At 37.9% G+C, this 25,953-nt stretch overlaps 1 protein-coding gene across 3 annotated transcripts in view; it reads left to right on the top strand.

The window, feature by feature from the left end:
- The window catches only part of THRB (thyroid hormone receptor beta), a 151,508-nt gene that overhangs the window by 106,729 nt on the left and 18,826 nt on the right, over positions 1 to 25,953 (top strand). For all 3 annotated transcript variants that reach the window (XM_053466651.1, XM_053466653.1, XM_053466650.1), the window contains exon 3: positions 7,110 to 7,173. In XM_053466651.1, the coding sequence (XP_053322626.1) occupies positions 7,155 to 7,173 (19 nt within the window). In that variant the 5' untranslated portion in view covers positions 7,110 to 7,154. The remainder of the gene's footprint in view (positions 1 to 7,109; positions 7,174 to 25,953) is intronic.

Below are 25,953 nucleotides of genomic sequence, written 5' to 3'. Positions count from 1 at the left end.
TGTGCGCAAACATATAAATAAAATAACAAATAATTTAGTAACACGCATTCTATGCTCTCACAATCTCTCAGCATGCGGCCACATGCACCCCCCCCTCCAGCAGCCACACACTGAAGCTCTAGGTCTGCCACTCGAGTGCCATTAAAGTCTGCGGCACCATTTGCCCCCTGCCCACCCGTTTTCCAGATGGCCAGTCCGGGCCTGCTAGCAACAAACAAATAAAAGGTCTATACGATTAAGCTAGTGTTCTAAAGTTATTCTAATCGGTGTTTCTGCTTTTTACATGTCATGTAGTATGTTGATTAGATCATGCCACAATTATGTAACAAAGAGGACTCTTAATAATTATTAATTTATATAGCGCCGTTATATAGAGCTGTATAGTAAGTAAACAGATCATAACAAGTAGTGCATCACATAAAAATTTCAGAATCACAGGAACAATAGGCAAGTATTACTTTAAATCACCTCTTTCAGCACAGACGTGTTTAATGCCTGTTGCATGCCGTCTAGTTTAGCTTTACCTTTACCTGATGCAATATGTGTTTCTGAAAAACAACATTGTATCATAGCTTTGAATACGCTATTGACACATCGCAATTATGCACACTAATCGGTGCCAAACTACAATTCGTTTTCCAGCCTACCCAAACAAATGAACTGCCAGCGCATTTTATAATATGATGAGCTGTTTTAATTAGAAGCACCACTATATTTTATAAGGAGCCTTGGATCGAGTCCATGTATAATCCATTAAATAACTCATGGCAATGAGGTTTTAAACAAATAAGTAGTATAATGATTATGCGTTCAAAATGTTTATTGTGCTGCCGTAAACTGCACTGTGTTGTGATAGAGCACACAACTGACTGATAACAGAGAAGGTGAGCAAGTTCACCTGCCAATTAAAGAATAATTGTTGGTCACTGCCAGATTTCTGATGCACTTGTAAGCGTGCTGTGTCCTTATTTTTCAATATGGGCAAGAAATAAAAAATATAAGGTTGTGTGGGTGTTTTGTACACATATATACTAACATCTTCGTTAAAAATAATGCTCCAGATCATCTTCAGACATCTTAGGAACAAATCGATCTTCTCACCAGCACTGGTGAAGAACAAGAAGTAGGCAGCCTCCTGTCTGGGATGACTGATCTTTGCTAATCCGAGTTTTACTAGCATTGCTTCATAATTATAGTTGCACAACTTTTACTGAATACCTTGTTTGTGTTTAATGTTTTTAACTGATCTCCAGTACAATTGGGATCAGTGGGATCAGAATTTTCTTTTGGTTCCCTACCACACCCCCACGTTTCACAAACGTTTCTTGTATACTCACTGAATGCAATGCAATAAAAAGTAATGTATAAAAGGTGGCACTAGAAGAAAGTTCTGAAAATGGTCCTATCACCATGGCAACAATTGAAATGTTCATTTTGTTGTCAGTTGCTGTGGTGGTAAACCCACTTTTCAAACTTTGGACCACAATCTCTATTTAAACATAACTCGCCATGTTATAATTTATAAGCTGACCCTAGGAAGCCCTAAAAGCAACAGCAGGAACCCAGTACCTGCATGCCGGTTCTCACAGTGACCCTAAGGGGGAACATGGGTGTGAAAGGGTTAATGAAAGAAACATCCTACAGACTTGCTCGCCACTCTCCCCACAGCGCCTAGAGCAACTATACCTTAACCCCAAACCTGTTCATCCCACGACCCCAAAACTTTATTCTCTAATACTACCAAGTTCTATGTAAGGTCTTAAAAAAATACTTAACAAGGTTTGGTAACCCTCTAAACTACAAGCTACAGAACAACCTAATTTAGCCAAAACAGTTAAAACTTTCAAATTAGAAATATGGTGACTTGATAACTCCAGCTATCCTCCAAAAATCCATGAGTTTAAAATTAAAGCATTAAGACAGAATCAATGTTATAATACCATAGCACTGTTAACATAGGTCTTTTTTTCAACCTTATGTACTAAGTCCATCAAGTTCAACCCTTCTACCTACCTTTCCTACTCTTGATCCAAAAGAAGGCAAAAAACCCTAATTAAGCTTTGAATTTTGGGGGGGAAATCGGGGAAATAGATCCTTCTTGACTCCAAAAGGCAATCGGATTTCACCTTGGATCAAGAAGCTCTAAAATATTAATGTTATTCTATTTATAGCCCTGTATGTCATGCCTTTCTAAAAAATATCCAGAACCCTTTTGAAGGTATCTAATGTATTTGGTAACACCACCTCCCTTGGCAGTGAATTCCATACCTTTATTGTCCTCACTGTAAAGAATCCCTTCCTTTGTCGTCTATGAAACCTGCGCTCTTCCAGTCTCAGAGGGTGACCTCTTGTTCTTTGTATATTTCTGTTAATGAACAGGTCACTGAAGAGCTCTTTATATTGGCCCTTCATATATTTGTATAATGTTATCATATCCCCTCTGAGATGCCGTTTTGTCAGTGTATATAATTTTAACTTTTTTAGTCTCTCTTCATAACTAGTATCTCCCAATCCCCTTATTAATTTCCTAGCCCTCCTTTGCACTTTTTCTAGTTCCATAATGTCCTTTTTGAGGACCGGTGCCCAGAATTGTACTGCATATTCAAGGTGAGGTCTTACCAATGACCTGTAAAGAGGCAAGATAATATCCTCCTCCCATGAATCGATACCTCTTTTTATGCATGCCAAAACCTTATTGGCCATTGCAACTGCTAGGCCAATAACTCTGTTATTGGTAATAAAAGTATACAGAACACATCCTATCTACCTGATAGCTAGGTGACCCATTGTTGTTGCTTAGGCCCCATTTAACCCTCTCCTGCTATGTTTCCTATCCTTCTGGAGGTCACACTGAAATGTAACAATATTTCTGGAAATGAGAATCCTACAGGGAACCAGGACACCACCCCCCAATGGATTTTATGCCTGCCAGGACATCTGGCATCTGTTGAAGATGCCCTGCTTGGGTGCACTTCATGTTTCATTAACTTTATGGTGTGATCTGGCCATTTATGGTAGGGTGCGGCCTAAGAAAAATCTACATTTTTTTCTTCTTCATGCAGGATGCCTTTTTAACCCTTAAACGTAGGCATTTTACATGAAAATTGGTTTATTACAACGATACAGGTTTCCTCATTTACATGTACAGAGCCAACCTACCTGACCTGCTCCATTCAGACTATTCTACATAGGCAGACCGAGACCAGTGCATTAGTGTTGTCCGTTTCCTCCCACAACCTGCCATAAAGGAGGCCTAGGGACAGGGAACAGTAAATAACCTCTTTAGATACATAAGTGGCAACAGAGTTAAATTTAAAGGCAACAGAGTTTGCCTACACTTTACATATCTTGCATCCACCCTTTATAGTAATATCTAAGTTACGTTTATGTAAAATTACTGAGAAATACAAAATAATATTGGGGCCGCTACATCTTAAAGGGGAACTGTTACCTTCACAACCTTTGGCACAATATTTGAAAACTACCTACATTGTGTACTATTGCCTACATCATGTATATTGGTTGTTCAATCTGTGTAATGTGTTTTTAAAAGCAAGGAAATAATTTAACTTGGAAGCCGACACATTCAAAGGTAGCATAATTAATCAGTTTTATGTCTGGAAGTTCCCTTCTTTTCCTCATTCCATCCTTAGAAAGGCTGCTTGACTCAATCAATGGCAATCAGCAACTTCACAACAGGGGGAGATAAATCAATAGGAATAATCATGCAGGTCATAAGAACTGGCAGTTAAGGTGGCTGCTCACAAGGCGTTAAATGCAAATACTTTTTATATGTAAAAAAAATACAGTGCACTAAATCAAGGAAGATTGACAGCCTTAATGTGCTTTCATCAAAACAAGCAAAAAAAATAGTATAATGAGATGGACAATTGCCCAAATTACATCTTTTTAAGTTAAGTTTTCAATGTATTTTAATGTATTTTGCAGAGCATTTTAATGACAAAACATTATTTGGATTTGCCACTCCTTTATAAGACAGAATATATCCTTTAATTTTATTTAATTATTTCTAGTTTTGTTTTTGTTTTGTTTTTATTATGCTCTATGTAGAATAATGCTTGCATACACCAAAAGAGCTGATATTTAGTGGGGACAAATAATTAGTTTAATTTTTTTAAAAAAAATGAATATAAGCCAAAGCCACAAAGATATATGATCTGATCTCTATAGAATCAACCTTTTCAGCTAAACGTTCCTCCTTTTATTCTTCTTCAAGAAGAACTAATACTATTAATTCTAAATCATCTAAATAATCTGGGGGGAAACTGGATTTCACAATGTTGCAGTTCAGAGTTCTGTTCCATGGCTGGCTTTATAGCAAATCAATATTCCAGGCATTTTTGTCACCATACAGATTAAAATGAGCATGATTATTCTTCCACGAAGTGAGACGTTGTATGCCCCACTCCATAATTCTGAGCACAAGTTTAGATAGAGAAGTGGCAGCTCATAAGATGGATGTCACCACCATTAAAACCTATGTTTGCACCCTTAAAGACAACTGATGTAGATCAACACACCTCATACTCATATTACTACCACAATAACTGCTATGCAGTCCCAACTAACTGAAGTTGTACTCAGGAACTATATCCATGGATTTCATTTAACTACAAATGTTCATCAAGTCAGTGAAAATTACATACCTATGTTGAACAACTACTAAAGGCCCTTGTGCTAGCCAATAGTAACGACCCAGACACTATAAAATTCTATATTGTATTAGTGTTATGCCTAAATCTGACATCCCAATAAAAGTTATGCGTAATTAACACATTCTTATTTGTGATCTTATAAATGATGTAAATTATATCCATATTTTATAATATATACTATACATTTGTGTGAATTTATTTTACACTCATTAACCACTTTTGACTTTTAATACAGACAAATGAAATGCCCTAAATGTCCACTAGGTGTCAGTACAAATTTTCTTTTCCCTTTGCTTGGAACCTGTGCTAAAACTGAATATTGTTGTAATTTACAGTAATAATTTTTAATGGAACCTTATGCCATTTGAAACTGTGCTATGAATGTTGCAGCCCTTAAGAACTTTTTACCTGTCAACAGGATTTATTTTTATATCCTGTAGCTGTTTTATAAAAGATACTCGCTCTTGCCAGGGTCATTGTTTCTATTCATGATCTAGATACAGAATAAAAGTTAAACACAATACACTTCCCAAGGAAAGAAGAAAAAAAATGTAATTTTGTAGTTGGGATTAATGTGATAAAAGAATGGAATCGGAAATACTGCACTATAGATTTTAACTTTCAGCTTTGCATTCATTCAATGAAGCCACTCCAGACCTTGGTCAGGTAAAACATTTTGATGCGTCAGACAGCCTCAGAGCTGGTACAGGGTTGTACAGTAGTGCACATGCAGAGGCATCATGCAACACACCCTGCTAATTTGTTGGGTCTACAATTAGGCTGCTGTGAGTCCCAGATTGTAGACACAAGCTGGTGCTATTATATACAACACATATGACAGTTTTGTTTTCTCTTTTTTTGAAACCCTGCTTGGCCTTGTCTTAATTAGATGTTTGGTTTCTGCTTACAATATCAAAATCCCTAAGTTCTCCTTAACCCTGTTGGAAACCGAGCATGTCTGTAGTGAATTATTTCTCTCCCAGTGCAAAAGTGGAAAGCACCACCCTAGCAGTATGTTGTTAAGATCCATAGGGATAACCAGATATAGGTAATTCCAAAAAAAATGGTTGTCAAGGCTTATAGGAATTGTGAATTATACCAGTTTGACCAGACCCATACAATATCCGCATCTAGATCAGCATGTGCAGTAAGGAAAGAACATTTGATTCAGTAGATTTTCAAAAATATACTGCCTACAGATTTTGATAACATATTTTGAAAGAGAACATTGAATAATTTCCTACTGCCAAGTGTCACGACCCATCAGAACTTTCTAATTTTCTGAATGCTTGGTCACGACTGCAGTCAGGCAAAATTCAAGCATTATAAAAGTAACGCTCCTAGCTCACATATAAAAACTATATACTGTTAAGGCTTGTGCATTATCGTTTCTGTGTAGTGCTTTCTACACATTTTGAATTATAGGAGGTAAATAATCAATGGTTTCTTGTAATTACATTAAAAAAAACACTAGTAGATTCTATAGCAAAATTTCGGGGGGGGGCTAAAAAAATTTACAATAGCATTAAAATTAACAATATCCTAAACCGACAAGAACAGAAGTTAGGTACTGGTAAAGACGGGAAAGAAAGCCCTGGCATCTGCTGTAAGATCAGGGGGTTGATGGAGAATGAGACAGAAGATGAGGAACTGCTTGGATATGGATTTAGCGAGGGTCTTGTGGAGATCTCCGAGGTGTGAGGACTGATTGTTTATTTCAGAATGTAGATTATGGGTTATGCTTATCTGAACTAGTTACTACTCATACTGTCTGAAATTGTCAATTGATACATTACAAGCCAAACAAGACTGCTGCATTCCAACCTCCCAAAAGGATAGAACAAATCAAACAATGCTGACATGAATCATTTTACGTATCCAATAATGTCTGAAGAGTTTGATCTGGAATGAAAACAACCATATATTATAGAAAGTTTAGTGACATTGTATAAAATGATAGCTTGGCGTTAGTGTTCCTTTGCATTAAATATTGTATAGTGCGCCCTTGGAGCACAGAATGCGTTCTTTGTATTTTGTTTTTTAGTTCAAAACATATTGTTTTGTACTTTCTGAAAGCAATAGATGATCTCTTTATTAAACCTTGAGTTTTACCTAGTAGTGTAGTAGACTAGGACTTTAAGCCAGTGAAAAAAAATAAAAATATATGGTGATTGAAGGTCCGGTTAAAGAACTCTTGGTGTTTTCTATCTGGTGTGGCTGGACTCCAAAAAAGTGCCCCCTACATATTGGGGCTTAAGGACCTTTTTAATTATGCATGGGTATCCCAGAAGAGTGGGCATCCCAAGGTGGAGCGTAGTTAATACACAGCCATTGAAAGCATCTTTGCTGGGAAGATATTTGCACATCGTATTGATAATCTACCCAATTCATTTAAAAATTGTATTTTCAGTAAAATCTTTTTCTGTTTCACAGGTTGTTTGTGATGCGTAGAAGAATGAGCAGAATTATCAATCCATAATGCCTAGCAGTATGTCAGGTAAACAAGCTTAAAACATTTTTCTATATCCCTTTATGTCTATCTGAATCTGCTGTGTACCCCAATGACTTCAACATGTAATGTCACGTGAAATTTGTTGAGTATAGCTATTGTGTATTCACAAATCATGAGACATTGGGCAGTATGAATGGCTTATTTAATAAAACTGGCTCAATAATGCCACTATTGCTTACACATTGTATGCAATTATAAGTGCATCAAAGGGTTGTTTAATGGATGTGACATCAAAATGATGTAATTTTATGTGTAATAAAGGAAAGTGGAAAAGTAAGAATGCATGACAACTTTTGCCTCTTTTGGTCCTTCTGCATAAACCCATTTAGGCATTTTAGTAAATAACAAAGGAGAGGCAAAAACAAGACTAAGGGGTTTGACATAACACTATACTTAACCCCCTTTTGCCTCCTCAGCAGATGGAATATTTCTAATGGGTCATTTGTAAGACTCTTGTAACCAGTGACTTGTGACATCAACTTAATACCTGGCATATGTATGTGATTTTAGGGGCTATTAACATAAAATATATACAAAGAAAACAGTTTAAAGCCAAAGTCTGTAACCCCTCTTGCCATCACCTTCCAATTAATCGTCAACAAATCCTGGTAAACCATAACCTGCAGATGCTCCATCCAGTAGGACAGGGAACAAGGAGCCTCTAAATACTGAGGAGGGGGGGGGACAAAAGAGCTTGAGTAAAGCCAGAGTTGAAACCAGACCCTAAAATCTTCCGAGATGATGTTACCTGAAGAGATATGCCGTCCATTCCTTACCTCCCTCGGCTAAAATGTGAGTGCTATGGGGGGCACCGAAGTCTTTAATGAGAGACTGGGACGAAAAGCATCTTTGCTCCACTGTGGTATTTCCAGTGACCATATCAAAAACATGTCCACTATCCACGTTTCTACAAAATATGGTAAAAAAGGTTGTACAAAAATCCATTGTCACGTGTGCGAAAGGTACAAAAAGAGGCTGGTATTTTAAAATATAATTCTCTTCACCTACCAGACAAGAAGGGCAGTTGAAAGATGTAAGAAATAAGATGCAGTGAACCCACAGACCACCATGTGGTGCACCAGAGTGTACCCTCCACCCTGAAAACAAAACCATGAACAGCTCCTAGGTTTGGACGTCCCTGGTGGCTCAGGAGAGACCTCAGGCTTCACTCTGCTCTGCATGATGTGGTCCCCTGTCTCACAGATACTACACTTGATCGTAGCGAAAAGACTGACTAGATTACCTAACATTTTATGGACATTTTGTAAAAGGGGTTATTGACGGGTAAGATGAACAGTTGGTACTGTTGGAAGAGATGTAAGCTTTGGGTGAACTGAGTGCGTCATCTCTTTGGGGTCAATTGGCTAAAGTGAGAGTTTGCAGGATAGTTAAACATTTCAAGTTCTTGAAGATTTCTTAACATTTTCCTTACCGAGTTAGCTGTTCATTATACAGGGTCAGCTCAGCTCAGCCATTTCATACTGGAGAAGCTCAGTGGACTTTGTCCTTGATATTTCATGATTTGTGATATTAGAGAGCTGAAATTTTCAGTTCTCCTGCAAACTCACTCTTTAGTGAAAACACCTCTTTGTCTTCAGCTATCGAGAACTCCAGTATTCCCTAGCTTGCTATTAAAACCTACCGCAATGAGGTGTTGAAAGTTGATCCAAGTGCCAAGGTAAAGTTAAATCCCTGGATTGCAATAATGGAAAAGAACACTAAATTGGCGGAAAATGGTGGCATGTAGCTAAGGGAGCAAACATTCATGTACGCATTTCAACGCTTTACATCATGATTCACCAGTTTTATAGAACAATAAACGTTACTACGTTATATATCTTCTCCTTTTATATTACTTTTAGTTCAGCGTGCTTTGCTTTTCTGTGTATTAATTTGTTTACAACAATGTGTTTGTCTTAATATAAGTTTCATTGGATGATATTTTTCATTTTATAATACAATGTACTTTGAGGGGGTTTAAATAGTAGTTCCCCATGGTAATGGAAGGGTTGACTATGTTAAATAGTCTTATATTCATTCATTTGTAAGTTAACGGTTTTTTGTTGCTTTATAATGTGTTCTACAAAGCGTTTTCTGATTAGAATATATAAGGCTTTGTATGTATACATGTCTGTATTTAAACTTATATATTTGTCCAATCAAAGTGTCTAAACCTCAAGCAATGTAAGTCATTATTGCTCATATGTGATTGTACTACATACTTTGGGTTTAGTAATTCTATTTATGCTTTTGATTGTAGTTACCAATGCTTCTGCAGATCATAAGTGTAATGGTTAGAACAGCTTGAGAATATTTTCTTGTAACTGCTTTTATCCCAATCACAGAAATATAATTACTATTGCTATGTAGTTCTGTATTTCTTTGCCTTTTTGATGACTCTTTGAAAAATGATAATCCAGATATGGATGGCAATTATAGCAGATACCGACCGCATCACGCAGTCATTGTGATGGCACACAAGTCTGGAACATGTCTCTATCCAGTGGATGGATGCAACTTTTGGCAAACCGTGCAGCTGTGCATGGCAGCCACTTGCATGGCTTTATAAAGGTAGCTTTTTAGCCCAACTAGACTCATCCCTCTTATACTGCTCCCTGCTGTACAAGTAAAGGTATTTATATATGTGCAGAATGAATGCAGTGCTAAATTGCTCATAGTCATTACATCATAAATATATATATATATATATATATATATATATATATATATATACACATATATACACACCCACCGTAAACACTAGCCTTCCATTAGTTTGTAATGAACAATTTTTTTATTTTAAAAGGTATACTCTAAAACCAGTTTCAGAGATTTCTGTTACCGTATTTGCTCGATTATAAGACGACCCTGATTATAAGACGACCCCCCAAAATCTGAATATTAACTTAGGAAAAAAAGAAAAGGCCTGAATATAAGACGACCCCAAAGGAAAAAAGTTTTACCAGTAAATGTTAATTCATGTAAACTATTTTTTTTAATAAAAGCTATGATTGAGAAAAAAAAAAATTTTGTTTTTATTTCTTGTATTTTCCAACCTGTCCCCCAGTTACGCACATCTGCCCCCAGTCTTGCCACTCCAATATGGCACTGTGGCCCATGATATGCCTTTTAACCCTCTATATGCCACTGTGCCCCATGGTATGCCTTTTGACCCCCTATGTGCCACTCTGCCTCCAGAAATGCCTTATACCCTTAAATCCCATTCTGGGAATCCAATTCCCCTTAACGCCACTCCAGAAATGCCCTATGCCCCCATTTAACACACACACACCCTATACCCCCATTTAACTAACACACACACACACACTCTCTCCCCCCTCTCTCCCCCCCTCTCTCACCCCCTCTCTCCCCTCCCAGCCCTCTCTTACCGGTGCTTCCAGCCAGGGCAGTGGGTTGACGTCGCCTTCTGCTGCAGCCGGAAGGAGGTGGAGTTGGCAGCGGGGGTTTGTATGCATCCGTCGCGTATACTTTCCCCGGCTGTCAGAGATCAGAGTTCCCCGCACCGGAACTCTGATCTCTGACAGTCGGGGAAGGTCTACGCGACGGACGCAGACAACTCCCGCTGCTAGCCACACCTCCTTCCGGCTGCAGCGGACGTTGTCTACGCGGATCGCGTAGACGTCAACCCGCTGCCCCGGCAACACAGCAGGAAGCACCGGTAAGTGTGTGTATGATGGGGGGGGGTGAGACAGGAGGATCCAGGTCCCCTGCAGCGGTGCGGGGGATCTGGATCTTAGTCTCCTAATCAGACCTCTATTTGAGGTCTGATTAGAAGACGACCCCGATTAGAAGACGAGGGGTATTTTTCAGAGCATTTGCTCTGAAAAAAACCTCGTCTTATAATCGAGCAAATACGGTAATTCATCCCATGGTGCAATATTCTTCTTATATAATTTTTTTCTCAGCTACATTCTCTTCCCTAGGTAGCCCTCTGTCCGTACTGTAAGCCCAAACCTCCCGGTTCCCTGTATATTGAGGCTAGGACTATTGATGGCGTTACTTATCTGCAATAATATATATTCCACGTACTTCCTAAAAAATAAAGTAGTCCCTTATATAAACACCTGCTGTATCCTAACGGGATTGAACGACTGAAAGTAGATGGACTGGAGCTCAGAAGAGGCTATTACATCACATATCATAGCTATTGATTTCCAGGCACATGGGGGCAACAGTTATGCTTCCACTTTTGTACATCATGATAAATGACCCAGTAAATGTGCTAATTAATCAATAAATAAAACTGTCAAATATGTCCGTATATACATTTGTGCATTGAATACTATTGGGGGGGGGACCTTTTGCATTTGGTTGGGGTAACAGGCTGATATAGGTTTGTTGCTGAAAACCAATACTAGTTCTACCTAGCTCCAGGCACTTAGTTAGTCCTGTTAATAGTTCATGTAGGCTTGCCAGTTTTTTTAACCTCTGCTTTATCGGAAAAGACTAAGGAATCTTATCATAAAAGACTAAGGGATCTCGGTATATATGGCGTAGGAAAGAGAGGGGATGTTTAAATATTTGAAAATTAAAATAATACAAAATCTAAATAATAATCTAAAACTAGAGGGTCCGAGGCATAGGTGTAATGTAAGGATGTTTGCTATGTGACTGTATAGTGCCTTGTTTTTCTTCTGTCAGGGGAACGGGGCACACAGAGGATCCTTTGGGGTACATTCACTTTCTATTCAGCCCCTATATGAAATAAACACTCAAACTGTTGTTTTACCCATTTCTACATGTGAAGTACCATTAGGGCCAACGTTAGATTGTCAGATAGATTATTGTTTAGCACCGATTACAACACTACAAGATAGATAACATATAAAGATTATCATTACAAAACACCTGCAAACCTCCATGCTCCACGTGGTTATACTCCTGGGCGGTTTAAGTGAACTGAGTAAATCTTTGCCCTTTTGGGAACGTCTTACATCAAAGCTAGCGTACGAGCGAGGGTAAAATATTGTAAGTGCTGTGATTATGGCACGGAAGAACAGCTTCCTAATATGTGTTTCTTTTGCAGCTAAATGTTATGCAAATTATTTACGCCATCTGGATGTCTCTGATAGCATAATATTAACTCCACTTCTTCCTTCGTTTTATTATTACGTCTAATCCGGAAAGATTTGGGTCAGTTAAGGTAATGTTTAATTGCTAGTATGCTGTGAAAACATTACTCAAATGATATGATGCTGCGGCGTGTCCTTGTAATTTATAGCAATTTATTACAGAATATTAATGTCCTTCTTGTTTCTGAAGGCATTAACTGTACCCTTTGTAATGAACTGAGAGATAAAAAGGGCTCCTTTTTTAATTTTTTGAAACTTGTTTTTGTTCCTAGGCTTTTCTAGAAACATATGCAGATGCTGTAAAATTAGGTTGATTAGTACATATTAAAATATATATCTTGCACTATTATCTTAATATGCTGTTTGAGGTATTTAGGCGCACCTGTCCTGTATTTACTTATCATAGGAAAACTGATATAAATAAAAATATATCTATATATCTATCTATATATTTAATATGCCTGGGACGAGCTGCCCAGGAGGTCCAGCAATCACTTGTGGAGCCTCCAGAGCAAACCCAAAAATGTTCCTCCCAAAAAAGGCATTTTAATTAATGGTTTTCAACTAACTTGGCTAGGTTGACAAAACATAGCAAATCTTGTGGGATGCGCGAGTGTTTTTAGAAGCGCCTGTCCCTCTTTAGGGGGGTTCACCTGAGTGAAATTATGCAATTGGCACACGTCTTATCTTCACCTTCTCGTAGGATTTGTGCACCAGCTGCAAAACAAGTTACAAAGCCTAACCCCTTCACGTCCAAGGTTGGTTTGTACCCTACCCTTGACCTGTCATTTTTAAAGACTCGCTTAATTGCAGGGATATCAACCCTAGCATCCTGTATCAACAGCACCAGTCGGTAGTCTTATATATATGATCACAGCAGCGTAAAATAGAAATGAGCTACTTCCAGACTGAGTGAACCTGATGATCTGCCCCTTTACACTGAGACTGGGGCAAAAAACCCTTAGACCCTGTCAATCCATGAGAGTTCCCAGGTATAAGCATTATACATTTAAAAGCACAATATAAAATAAGCCCTAACTAGAATATAGGAATCTTGTCCATCTTTGACGAGTGGTACATCGTACTCTTCCCCACCATCCATTTGGTTCACATTTGCAGCAGAGGGCCACAGTGAGAGCGCAGTTCCTTATTTTCCCTCTTATGTAATCTAGCTGTACAATTATTAATAATGATACTATTTCATCATACAATAATCTTGTTCAACAGTATACTTTAATAATTACAAATAGTTGATCTTTGATTTTAGTACTTCAAAAATTCATCTTTGTTACTTAGTTTTAGATTCAGAGTTTCTCTCATATATAGCCCTGGCGTATCCTATTAAGCTGTATAAATAAATAAGATAAATGTATGTTCGTCTGTGCTTCAAGATCATTTTGTGCTTCGCGTTTGCTTACTATGAGTATTGTGTGCAAAAAAAAAAAAATGAAATGAATAACTTGCCAAATGTATGCAAATGAAGCATATGTAATTAGATGTGCATTGTGAAAATCTGCTACCATGAAAACTTTCATCTCTGTGACAGCTAACCATGTGCTGTAATGCCTGCTATAATTACTCAAGCTAGCAGGCTTCAGAGAACTTGGTAATCACATCTTGATTTCCTGTTAGGTAATGTAAACATAGACCAAACACATTATATACCTTGCCATAGGTATATACGGTAATACCAAACACCAAACACATTATATACCTTGCCATAGGTATATACGGTAATACCAAACACCAAACACATTATATACCTTGCCATAGGTATATTATACCAAACACCAAACACATTATATACCTTGCCATAGGTATATACGGTAATACCAAACACCAAACACATTATATACCTTGCCACAGGTATATAATACCAAACACCAAACACATTATATACCTTGCCATAGGAATATAATACCAAACACATTATATACCTTGCCACAGGTATATAATACCAAACACATTATATACCTTGCCATAGGTATATTATACCAAACACATTATATACCTTGCCATAGGTATATACGGTAATACCAAACACCAAACACATTATATACCTTGCCATAGGTATATTATACCAAACACATTATATACCTTGCCATAGGTATATAATACCAAACACATTATATACCTTGCCACAGGTATATAATACCAAACACCAAACACATTATATACCTTGCCATAGGAATATAATACCAAACACATTATATACCTTGCCATAGGTATATTATACCAAACACATTATATACCTTGCCATAGGTATATACGGTAATACCAAACACCTAACACATTATATACTTTGCCACAGGTATATAATACCAAACACCAAACACATTATATACCTTGCCATAGGTATATTATACCAAACACATTATATACCTTGCCATAGGAATATAATACCAAACACATTATATACCTTGCCATAGGAATATAATACCAAACACATTATATACCTTGCCATAGGTATATAATACCAAACACCAAACACATTATATACCTTGCCATAGGTATATAATACCAAACACATTACATACCTTGCCATAGGTATATAATACCAAACACATTATATACCTTGTCATAAGTATATAATACCAAACACATTACATACCTTGCCATAGGTATATAATACCAAACACATTATATACCTTGCCATAGGTATATAATACCAAACACATTATATACCTTGCCATAGGTATATAAATTCCTACCGTGCCAGCCATAGGTGGTATGTTTCAGCACATGGATCATTTTGATCCTACAGCGATGTAATATTTTTGGTTGTATGTTTGTGTATGTAGGTAACCCACTCACCCGCCACAGAAAAGCAAGGGGGGCTTATTTAATGATTATGATTAAGGAACAATTTAATATATATATATATTTAATTGTATTGCTTTCTAAGGATTCATTGTATTAAAATACATAGATGTAGCATCCCACCTTCAGATATAAAGTGTGTGATCTCTCCAGGGGTGCTAAGAGTTATCCATCGGACAACCAGTAATACACAAGCTACCTGTTGAAGACTCGTAATGTAGAGAATTGTATAGGTCCCTACAACAGAACCACCTTCCCAGAAAATGCAGAAAATAGCTTTTTTTATTATAGAGTTATAGTCCACCACATACTGTACAGCAGCAGGGTTACACACCCCAGAAAAGAAACATGGTGATAAACACCTAACGCGGTTCATGCTATTCTTAGCGCTTAATCGTAGTCATATAGTAACAAATTTAGAACGTAAATTAAAGAGAAAAGGGGGAAAGCTAAACAGGAGACATATATATATATATATATATTATATATATATATATATATATAATATATATATATATATATATAATATATATATATATATATATAATATATATATATATATATAATATATATATATATATATATATATATAATATATATATTATATATATATATATATATATATATATATATATAAGTCCTAGTTGAACGATATGCTACACATTTTAATATTTTAACACCTTAAACAAATTTATCAGGGTAAAAAAAGGTTTTTGCCGATTAAAAGTTCAATGATACTCCTTGGCAGCAAGGCAGAAGTTCACAGACCTAAATAACGGTGAATAATAATCAACTTGATGAGCTGGATAATAGGCTGTGAATCAGTGAATTTTTCAATGATATCTCAAGAGAATATAAGCTCTGTTATTTCAAAATCGCGTGTATTACTATGACGTAACTACAGCAGTCGCAAATGACAGGACCCGTGCGACCCCTTGTTCCTGTCTCTCTCCGTGCCAGTTCATAATTGTTCAAAAAGGGCCCCTCCAGGCCAGTCCAGGTCAGAAGGGCCCTTTGAACTGGCACGAAGAGACAGGAAGGTATCGGGGTCACTTTATGTCACGTGATCCTGCGGCGAAAGCAAGGCTGCTCGTACCGGACAGAAAGCTGCAGGAGAGATGAGAGGTAGGCAAGGCTGGGGTATCTGTGTATGTATGCTTGTATATATGTATGTATGTGAGCATGAATGTGCATGCATAAGTGTATATTAGCATGGTTGTGTAAGCTCTGTGAGATGGAGTGTGTGTCAGAGGGACTGGTGTGTTAGAGTGAATGTGTGTTAGTGAGTATGTAATTTGTGCAAGTGTGTTTACATACTTGTGCAGAAGTGTATGTTGGAAGGGGGCACAAGGGGCAAATAATGCACATTTGGGGGCAATGATGACACAGACAGGCTGTTTGGGGCAATAATGGCAAAGACAGGCTGTTTTGGTGTTAGGATGCCACTCACAAGCTGCTTGGGTGCAAATATGGTGCTCACAAGCTATTTAGGGCAAAGAAGGCACTGTGTGAAGTTGGGAGGAACTGGGGAAATTTTTGAAACAGGGCCTTGTGGTTTCAAGTTATGCCCCTGGTGAATACATTGTCTACGTTTGCTGTAACAATCATGCTGATTTGTTGAATTGTCCAGAGTAGCCCAAGTATGCCAATTTTTGAAGACAACATCAGTTGTGAGGGACTTTTTTTAATCTGATTCCCAAGCAGGTCCTTGCAATTTAGTGTTAGCTCCTAAACCTGATAATTTTTGGGGCCAATATATTAGGATGTAAATTGAACAAGTGTAGCAGATAAGTGGATGGTTAAGAGTGTGGTAGCTGCAGTTTAATATTGATAAGTTTTTCTTTCTGAATTTTCCACTATTGGAAACAATCATTTGTATCGTGATTGTATTGAAAAGTACAGGCGATGCATTGGCGATCTCCTGTTGAAGGGGTATAAAGGGGTACAGAGTATGACTTCCATACATTTGTTCAATCTCTGAAAGTTTACTAGTACATAGTTACATATAGTACATAAGGTTAAAAAAAGACCTAAGTCCATTAAGTTCAACCCTTCTACCTAACATTCCTACTCTTGATCCAAAAGAAGGCAAAAAAAACCCTAATTAAGCTACTTCGAATTCTGCCATCAGGGGAAAAAAATCCTACTCGACTCCAAAAGGCAATCGGATTTCTCCTTGGATCAAGAAGCTCTAAAATATTAATTCTATTTATATCCCTGTATGTCATGCCTTTCTAAAAAATATCCAGACCCCTTTTGAAGGCATCTTATGTATCTGATAACACCACCTCCCTTGGCAGTGAATTCCATACCTTTATTGTCCTCACGGTAAAGAATCCCTTCCTTTGTCGTCTATGAAATCTCCGCTCTTCCAGTCTCAGAGGGACACCTCTTGTTCTTTGTATATTTCTATTAACGAACAGGTAATTTAGTAACTTCCAGACTAGATACCCAGTTGAAATTCTTCTATCAAGGTATTGAAAGGATTCATATTTCTCCGTGAGGTGGAGATAAACAAAAGATCCTAAATACCGTATTTGCTCGATTATAAGACGAGGTTTTTTCAGAGCAAATGCTCTGAAAAATACCCCTCGTCTTCTAATCGGGGTCGTCTTCTAATCAGACCTCAAATAGAGGTCTGATTAGGAGACTAAGATCCAGATCCCCCGCACCGCTGCAGGGGACCTGGATCCTCCTGTCTCACCCCTCCTCCCCCCCATCATATACACACTTACCGGTGCTTCCTGCTGTGTTGCCGGGGCAGCGGGTTGACGTCTACGCGATCCGCGTAGACAACGTCCGCTGCAGCCAGAAGGAGGTGTGGCTAGCAGCGGGGGTTGTCTGCGTCCGTCGTGTAGACCGGTGCGGGGAACTCTGATCTCTGACAGCCGGGGAAAGTATACGCAACGGACGCATACAAACCCCCGCTGCCAACTCCACCTCCTTCCGGCTGCAACGGAAGGCAACGTCAACCCGCTGCCCCGGCTGGAAGCACCGGTAAGAGAGGGGTGAGAGGGGAGAGAGGGGTGAGAGAGAGTGTGTGTTAGTTAAATGGGGGTATAGGGTGTGTGTGTGTTAAATGGGGGCATAGGGCATTTCTGGAGTGGCGTTAAGGGGGCATTTAATAGAGCACTCTGCCTCCTGAAATGCCTTATACCTCCCTATATGGCACTCTGCCCCATAATATGTCTTTTAACCCCCTAAATGCCAGAGTGGTATATAGGGGTATAAGGCATTTCTGGAGGCAGAGTGCTCTATACAATGCCTTTTAACTCCCTTAATGCCACTCTGCCTCCTGAAATGCCTTATACCTCCCTATATGCCACTCTGCCCCATAATATGCATTTTAACCCCCTAAATGCCAGAATGGGATATAGGGGTATAAGGCATTTCTGGAGGCAGAGTGGCACATAGGGGGTCAAAAGGCATACCATGGGGCACAGTGGCATATAGAGGGTTAAAAGGCACATCATGGGCCACAGTGCCATATTGGAGTGGCAAGCCTGGGGGCAGATGTGCGTAACTGGGGGACAGGTTGGAAAATGCAAGAAATAAAAACAAAAAAATTTTTTTTCTCAATCATAGCTTTTATTAAAAAAAATAGTTTACATGAATTAACATTTACTGGTAAATCTTTTTTCCTTTGGGGTCGTCTTATATTCAGGCTTTTTCTTTTTTTCCTAAGTTAATATTCAGATTTTGGGGGGTCGTCTTATAATCAGGGTCGTCTTATAATCGAGCAAATATGGTAATAATAATAATGTATCTTTGAATGGCAAAGACGCTATCCAGGGGTATCATTTCGAAGTGGGATATAAATCAAATTTTCTGACATTAACTTTATTCACCTGGTGCTCCTCCCACATACTAGCTACAGGTATATACATATAAAATTATTATTATGATTGCTTCTTTCATTTTGGAATTATTGTCTGTTGCTTGGTAATATGTCCATGTATATTTATTCTTCTTACACTGACCTTCCCAATAATAATCAATAACTATCTATTTAACATTAACATCTAAATATAACAAGTCATGTATATTTAATATGAATGTGTCGATTTTTCAGTAGTCTCTCCGGATGTTTATAGTGACTTGAGGTAGACTCTTATATATGTATATTCTCCTGTTTTGCTTTCTTCCTTTTCTTATTTTATTTTATCTTTAGTTTGGGTTCTACATTAACTAAAATGGGTGTTTAACTCCGGGATCACTTGCTAATAATACTAATATCAAAAAGGGGTGTGTTACATCACATTACATGTGATGTGATTTATGGGTCATAGATATACATACATATAAGCATTTATAAAAGTAGAATATGCCTAAGATTACTCACTAAGTATAGCGAGAAACGCGTTAGGTGTTTATCACCATGTCTCCCTTTTGCGATGTGTACGCCTGCTGTTGGATACTATGTTGCGGATTATAAATCTATAATAATAAAAAAAATCTATTTTCTGCATACTGTGAAGTTTGAGCCTTTATCCATCACCTCTTGCCGAGAACTCTGGCTTCCTGCTGTTTAGATCTCAGGGGAGTGGAAAGACGTGAATGCCACAGTACTTATTTCATTGTATAGATCCCCCCAACCCACTGTATCTAAAGGGACTCTTGTACCACGGTATGTACACTTACAAATGGGATCCATTACTATAGAATGTTTCCAAGTTATTGATGAACGTATTATCTAAAAACAAATCCCAATTAATCAGTGGAAAAGCTGTCTACATCTAAAGTCCACTATTAAGAATTCGTTTTTGCTTGACTGCCTATAACCCGTTTGGAGTTATCTGGAAGTGTTATAGAAAATAATGTAATTTCTATGAACTATCAAAACTCAAAGATAAGTTGAAAATAGAGAAATAAATCTCTACTAAATAATGGATGAAAGAGAGGATTAAGTATGTACACATAGTGTCCCAGCTTCTGTTTTTTTCCTAGTAAATATAGTTTAGATTGTTTGGCAGGAATTATTGCTTTTTGTGTTTTTAAATCAAATTCCTAGTTCAAGCTCTGTAATTGTCATCTTAAGAAGCAGAGGGATTAAACAAGCAAGTGTTGAATTTTTGCTCAAGGGACATTAAACAGTGGGCTCCAAAAAGGGTTGCAAATTAAAATGCTACTTATGAAAGGTTTGATTTTTTTATTTTTTTTTTAAATATGGGCAACAGTAAAGAACTTGGTTCACATGAAAGTCATACTTAGGTTGCAGGGTGTGTACCAGGTCAGCCTGTGCTAAGATCAGTCAAACAAGGATGAATCCTTAATGTTTTCTGCTCAAAGAGCCTAAAAATTGTTCTCGACCAGCGTCGACCTGGGAAACCTTACATGATCATGGTGTCAAAGGACATAAATTGAAGGAATCTTTCTTGTAAGGCAGAATTCTTTTTGAGGGTATAAAGGAAACAACATGTGAGTACAATACAGGTTGCAAACTGCTTTATTGAATATGGACTACATTGTAAGGCTTACTCAGGTTTCATCTTATTGGTGCAGTCAACTAGTAATGAAGGCAACTGGAAAGGGTTTCAAAGGATCAAATCAATTTCTTTCCAAAACACCACATCTAAGCAAGATTTTGGTAATGCCAACTGCGTACGGTAAGGTGTTGACTCCACTAGAAGGCCTCCAAATATGGGACAAGAAGGAGAAGGTTCATACCATGAATAGAATCTGTATGACTAACGAACAGACAACATGGAACATTCAATTCGGGATTACAAGCCATAACCACCAATATATGGAGAATTTACATGGACAGTATTGGACTGAGCCAAACTTTCAAATGCGTGAAATATCCCCGAATGAGTGTAGAATGAAAAATAAATGTGATTTTCACCTGGAAAACAGAAAAGGTAATCACATTTCTTTCGCATTTTTTGGAATACTCGTATCCTCTATATATCAACTTTTTGGAATACTGATTCAATTGCGTAAAAATATTTTTTTATTTAAATAATATTGTTTTTTTAATTATTTGAATTTTAAAATATATGGCTTAACAAATGTTATTAATTGGGAAGACATCCAGTAATTAGAACTTCGGCAGTATTCTCACATGCTGATCAATAGATCGGCTTGCTAGAGATGTCTTTTACACAAGACCTCATTGAGTTAGACATTAAAGACATCTACAAAGCATCACTAAGCTGAGTTTGTTATCCGGGCCCAAATACCTGTAATATCCATAGTTTTAAGAAAAAATATACACCTGACGTGTTTTTGTATAGTGTCCTAAAATTGGGAAAATTCACAAAATTATATAGGAAAGTATACAGTAATGTGTATCACTAGAGTCCTGTGTAAAGGGTTCGTGAGGGAGACGAGGCGGAAAGCCATGAGTGACAGCCGTCTTTACACAACTTATTTTGAGCCTGGGTCACTCAAGGAGGGATTAAAGATTCAGAAGGGTTGTCACCTTATCAAAAAGTTAAACTGGTTTAAGTACTTTATAGCTTTAGAATTAGCTATTATTTACCCTAGAATGCCCTTTTCTGACAGATGCTTTGTACTTATGGCTTTAACATCTAACTCAGTCTTGTGTTAACAGACATCTCTAAGCAAGGTCAGTCTGTGAACTGCATGTGAGAATACAGCCAACATTCCGATTTTATTTTTTCTTCCGTTAATAGTATAACAAATCTTTCAGGTGTACTTTGAAGTAGTAGTGATATTTATTTTGTGATATATTCAGTGTGCCTCTGTTAAAACCTTGTTATTAAACCTAATTTATCAGTGCTTATTTTTCATTATTTCTACCGAAGGTTCAATCGCGTGAAAAAGGGTCTAAGAAGATTTTTAGTTTGCATGGCAATAGTATATCAGAGCCTGCTTTTTTAGTGTTCCCAGCAAAATCTATGAATGAGACATTTGACATTTTAATTCCCCTTAATCTATTCTTTAATGATATTTTGTTGGAAAAGTGTTATACTAACTAGAAGGCTAGCATTGAATTAGCAAAGTCAATTTCAGCTGACAATGCATTCTGTATACTACACTATATTGACAAAAGTAGTGGGAAACCTGACCACTGCACAGGAACTTTTATGACATCACATTCTATGCATGTACATTAATATGTAGTTGGTCCCCCTTTGCAGTTATAACAGATTCCACTGTAGGAAGGCTTTCCACAAGATTTTGGAGTGTTTCTGTGGGAATTTTTGCCCATTCATCCAGCATTTGTGACGTCAGGCACTGATGTAGGATAAGATGGTCTATCTCGCAATCTCCATTCCAGTTTATCGCAACGGTGTTTGATGGGGTAGATGTCAGGGCTCCATGTTGGCCAGTCAAGTTCTTCCACCCCAAACTCATTTAACCTTTATGGACCTTGTTTTGTGCACTGAGGCACAGACATGTTGTAATCAAAAAGGGCCTTCCCCAAACTGCATCAGCAGATAAGGATCGTCAGAGAGCAGCCCGACTCATTTGGTCCAAGTAGGACCTAATCGTAGAAATAGGAGCATATCATTGTCCAAAATGTCTTGGTATGCAAGATTTCCCTCCATTGGAAATAAGGGGCCTAGCCCAACCCCTGAAAAACAGCTCCATAACATTATCCCTCCTCCACCAAGCTTTACAGTTGACACAATGCAGACAGGCAGGTAACTTTTCCTGGCATCCACCGAACTCCACCAAGAAGCGTGATTCGTCACTCCACAGAACACATTTCCACTGCTCCTGAGTCCGGTGGCAGCGTGTTCAATGGACATCAATGGATCCAACACTTGGCATTGTGCTTGGTGATGTGAGGCTTGCATGCAGCTGCTCGGCCATGGAAACCCATTCCATAAAGCTCCTGCCGGACAGCTTTTGTGTTGAAATTAATGCCAGTGAAAGTTTGGAACTCTTCAGCTATGGAATCAGCAGAGTGTTGGTGACTATTACGCACCATGTGCCTCAGCACTCGGTGACCCAGCTTTGTGACTTTACGTGGTCTTTTGCTTAATGGCTGAGTTGCTGCTGTTCCTAAGTGCTTCTACTCTCCAATAATACCACTTACAGTTGACCGTGGAATATCTAGCATGGATGAAATTTCACAAACTGACTTATTGTAAAGGTGGCATCCTATTTTGATTTTACTGAGCTCTTCAGAAAGACTTTTTTTTTTTTTTTTTTACAAATGTTTGTAAATGCAGTCTGCATGGCTATGTGTTTTCTTTTATGTACTGTGGCAATTGGTCGGATTAAAACAACAGAATTCAATAATTAAGAGGTCGCAATACTTTTGTCTATATAGTGTATGTTGTATGTGGCTTTTCCTTTTCTGTTATTGAGGCTCCCTCTATTGTTTATGGATTGCAACTTTAATAATTATAAGTTGTACCATGGATATAACAAAAGGGGCAAAGTTAGGTTATCAGTATTGGCACAAATGAAAATGGAATCTTTGGTTGAAGTTGAAACCTTTTTATTTGGCCAACATAGAAAAAGATGCACATAAGCTTCCGGCACCTCAGATACTTCTTCCTCAGATGGAATATTACTAAAGGGACTAGTTTGAAGTAATATAGGGGTGTTGAATGCCAGACCTTGAGGCCAGAGAACCAGGAACACCAGATATTCTGAATTAGTTTCAGACGTTTTGATTTCAAACTTTTATATTTAGCCTCATTTTCATAGAAACTAACAATTGTGATGTTTTGTAGCGTAGCCTATCAAAAGCTGCGTTTTATTAGTTTTATTAGCTGAGGCTAATAAAAAAAGGCCCACGTTTGACATGAACACGTTTATCTTATGGTCCGTTTAATGGAACGCAGTGTTTTATGTCTGTTATTCTTAACGTTTAGCATAGCCCTAACATTTATGTAAATTCTTCACTATCTCTAAAAGCTAAAATAAAGAAGCAGAGGCTCAGCACTCAAACGACAAGGTGAGTTTATTTCACACAGGCAACGTTTCGACGCACAGGTCTTTCTCAAGGCTTGAGAAAGACCTGTGTGTCGAAACGTTGCCTGTGTGAAATAAACTCACCTTGTCGTTTGAGTGCTGAGCCTCTGCTTCTTTATTTTGGATTTATTGAGGGACTTGGTGGTACCCTGGCTCGTGCGCCATTTCACTGCTGAGTGCTGCATTCCAACCTCTCTTTTTGTGTATCTCTAAAAGCTGTCACAGAATTCTTGCGGGAGCGGGTGGGATTGGACACGCATGTTGCAGTAGCGACGGGATTGGACACGCATGTTGCGGGAACGGGCAGTAATGGTCAGAAATTCAGCGGGAGTGGGCGTTGGCGGGATTAAGAAAACAGTCCTGCGCAGGGCTCTACTCTGAGGTCCCAAATGCTTACATCAGATGACGTCTTTCTCTGTGTTAGCCCAGTAAAGGTATAAAATTTGACTAAAGAATATATTAAGGAATTGGTCCATGTATGCTCGCTAAGCACTGCAGTTGGCTGTCACTGCTCTTGTTGATTGTAGGTACACTACAGTACATGTGCAGGAAGTGTAACGAAGTAAGCTTCCAGCTTTCAGTAAAGGGGTTTCATATACAGAACTTCCAGTGTGCTTGCTGTCCTCAAGGCCTACATCACCCCTTCCCCGTCTCAATCTAAGAAAGCCTGTTTAGTTTCATAAAATACACCCTTTCCTTTTCCGATCCCCTACTATAAGTATTCCGATTAAGTCGCAAAATGCGGGGGCTTATTCACTAAAGCTAGGGTAGCAGAGAGTTGAACAACTCCTTAATAGCACCATTCATTATGGAGGGCTAACCCCCAATTGACCCTGCATAATGCATAGTATAGAGTTGCAAAATATGATAGTGCTAAATCAATAATATATAGTTAAGTTAATGAGAGACAACTATGCATTATGAAGGGCTCTTTCATAAGGCTAACCTCGCCCAAGAAATGGCACTTCAAAGTGACTAGTGCAGACTCTCCTACAAAGTTCTTTCATTAGGCAAAAACACATTTCCACTCTTGTCTCCTTTAATTGATGGCGAATAGAAATGAGGTACCACAAAGGGATTAAGGATTTGGAATTTAGGAGTAAGCGAATTGGCAGGGAAACATTTGCAATTCACTTTGGATTGACAGGTAGACTAGGTATAGGGGGACACAAGGATAAATGTGACTTTATAAGAACATGGGAAAAATAGCAACATAAAAAGGACAAAAACCGTAAAGTAGTTATTGGGTTGACAGGCAGCCTACATTTGTAATGCAAAATGTGTAAAAGTGTTTTTTTAAGCAGGAAAAACATTTTATTGTAGCTGTCAAATTTTACATGACTGAATTATTCATATTACTTGGTATTTGTACCTATAAAGACCCTTTAATCACAAAGAAGAAATAAAATCTATTTATATTTAAAATTAAATGATTTTTGTTTTTAAATAGTTATTTTAACATTTAACATCCAAGGAGACAGGTAGCCATGAATCCTAAAATTTAACATCTGGTGCATAACTTTTGATGGCTTAACTTTGCTTTCTATGGGAACATCCCTTCATAAAAAAGCAACAACATCTTCTGCTTTATAAATTTGACCAGTTCTAATGATGATAAAAATATAATATAGTTACCTGGCAGTTGCTTTCAGAGACCAGTCACCTAGAAAAAGGGTGGCATAGGTGTCATTAGACAGGCTGGATACATAAATGGAGAGGGACCTAGACAAACAATGGAGTGTTTCTGGTAGATAGACTGTTTTTTATATAGAAAATATGGTTTCAACATTATAAAAAATAAAAAATAAATTAGACATGACCATCCCTTTTAGCCTTTGGGTGACAATGGTCTTGACACAAAATGTAGTGTCTCTACACTCTATGTTCCTACCATTTGGATTTTTTGTTTAAGGGACAATCTGGTGTGAGTTTCTAAATATAGAGTTTGCATTGG

This window comes from Spea bombifrons, chromosome 5, assembly GCF_027358695.1.
Source record: "Spea bombifrons isolate aSpeBom1 chromosome 5, aSpeBom1.2.pri, whole genome shotgun sequence".
Lineage (NCBI taxonomy): Eukaryota > Metazoa > Chordata > Amphibia > Anura > Pelobatidae > Spea > Spea bombifrons.
This window is presented reverse-complemented; position numbering and strand designations above follow the sequence as displayed.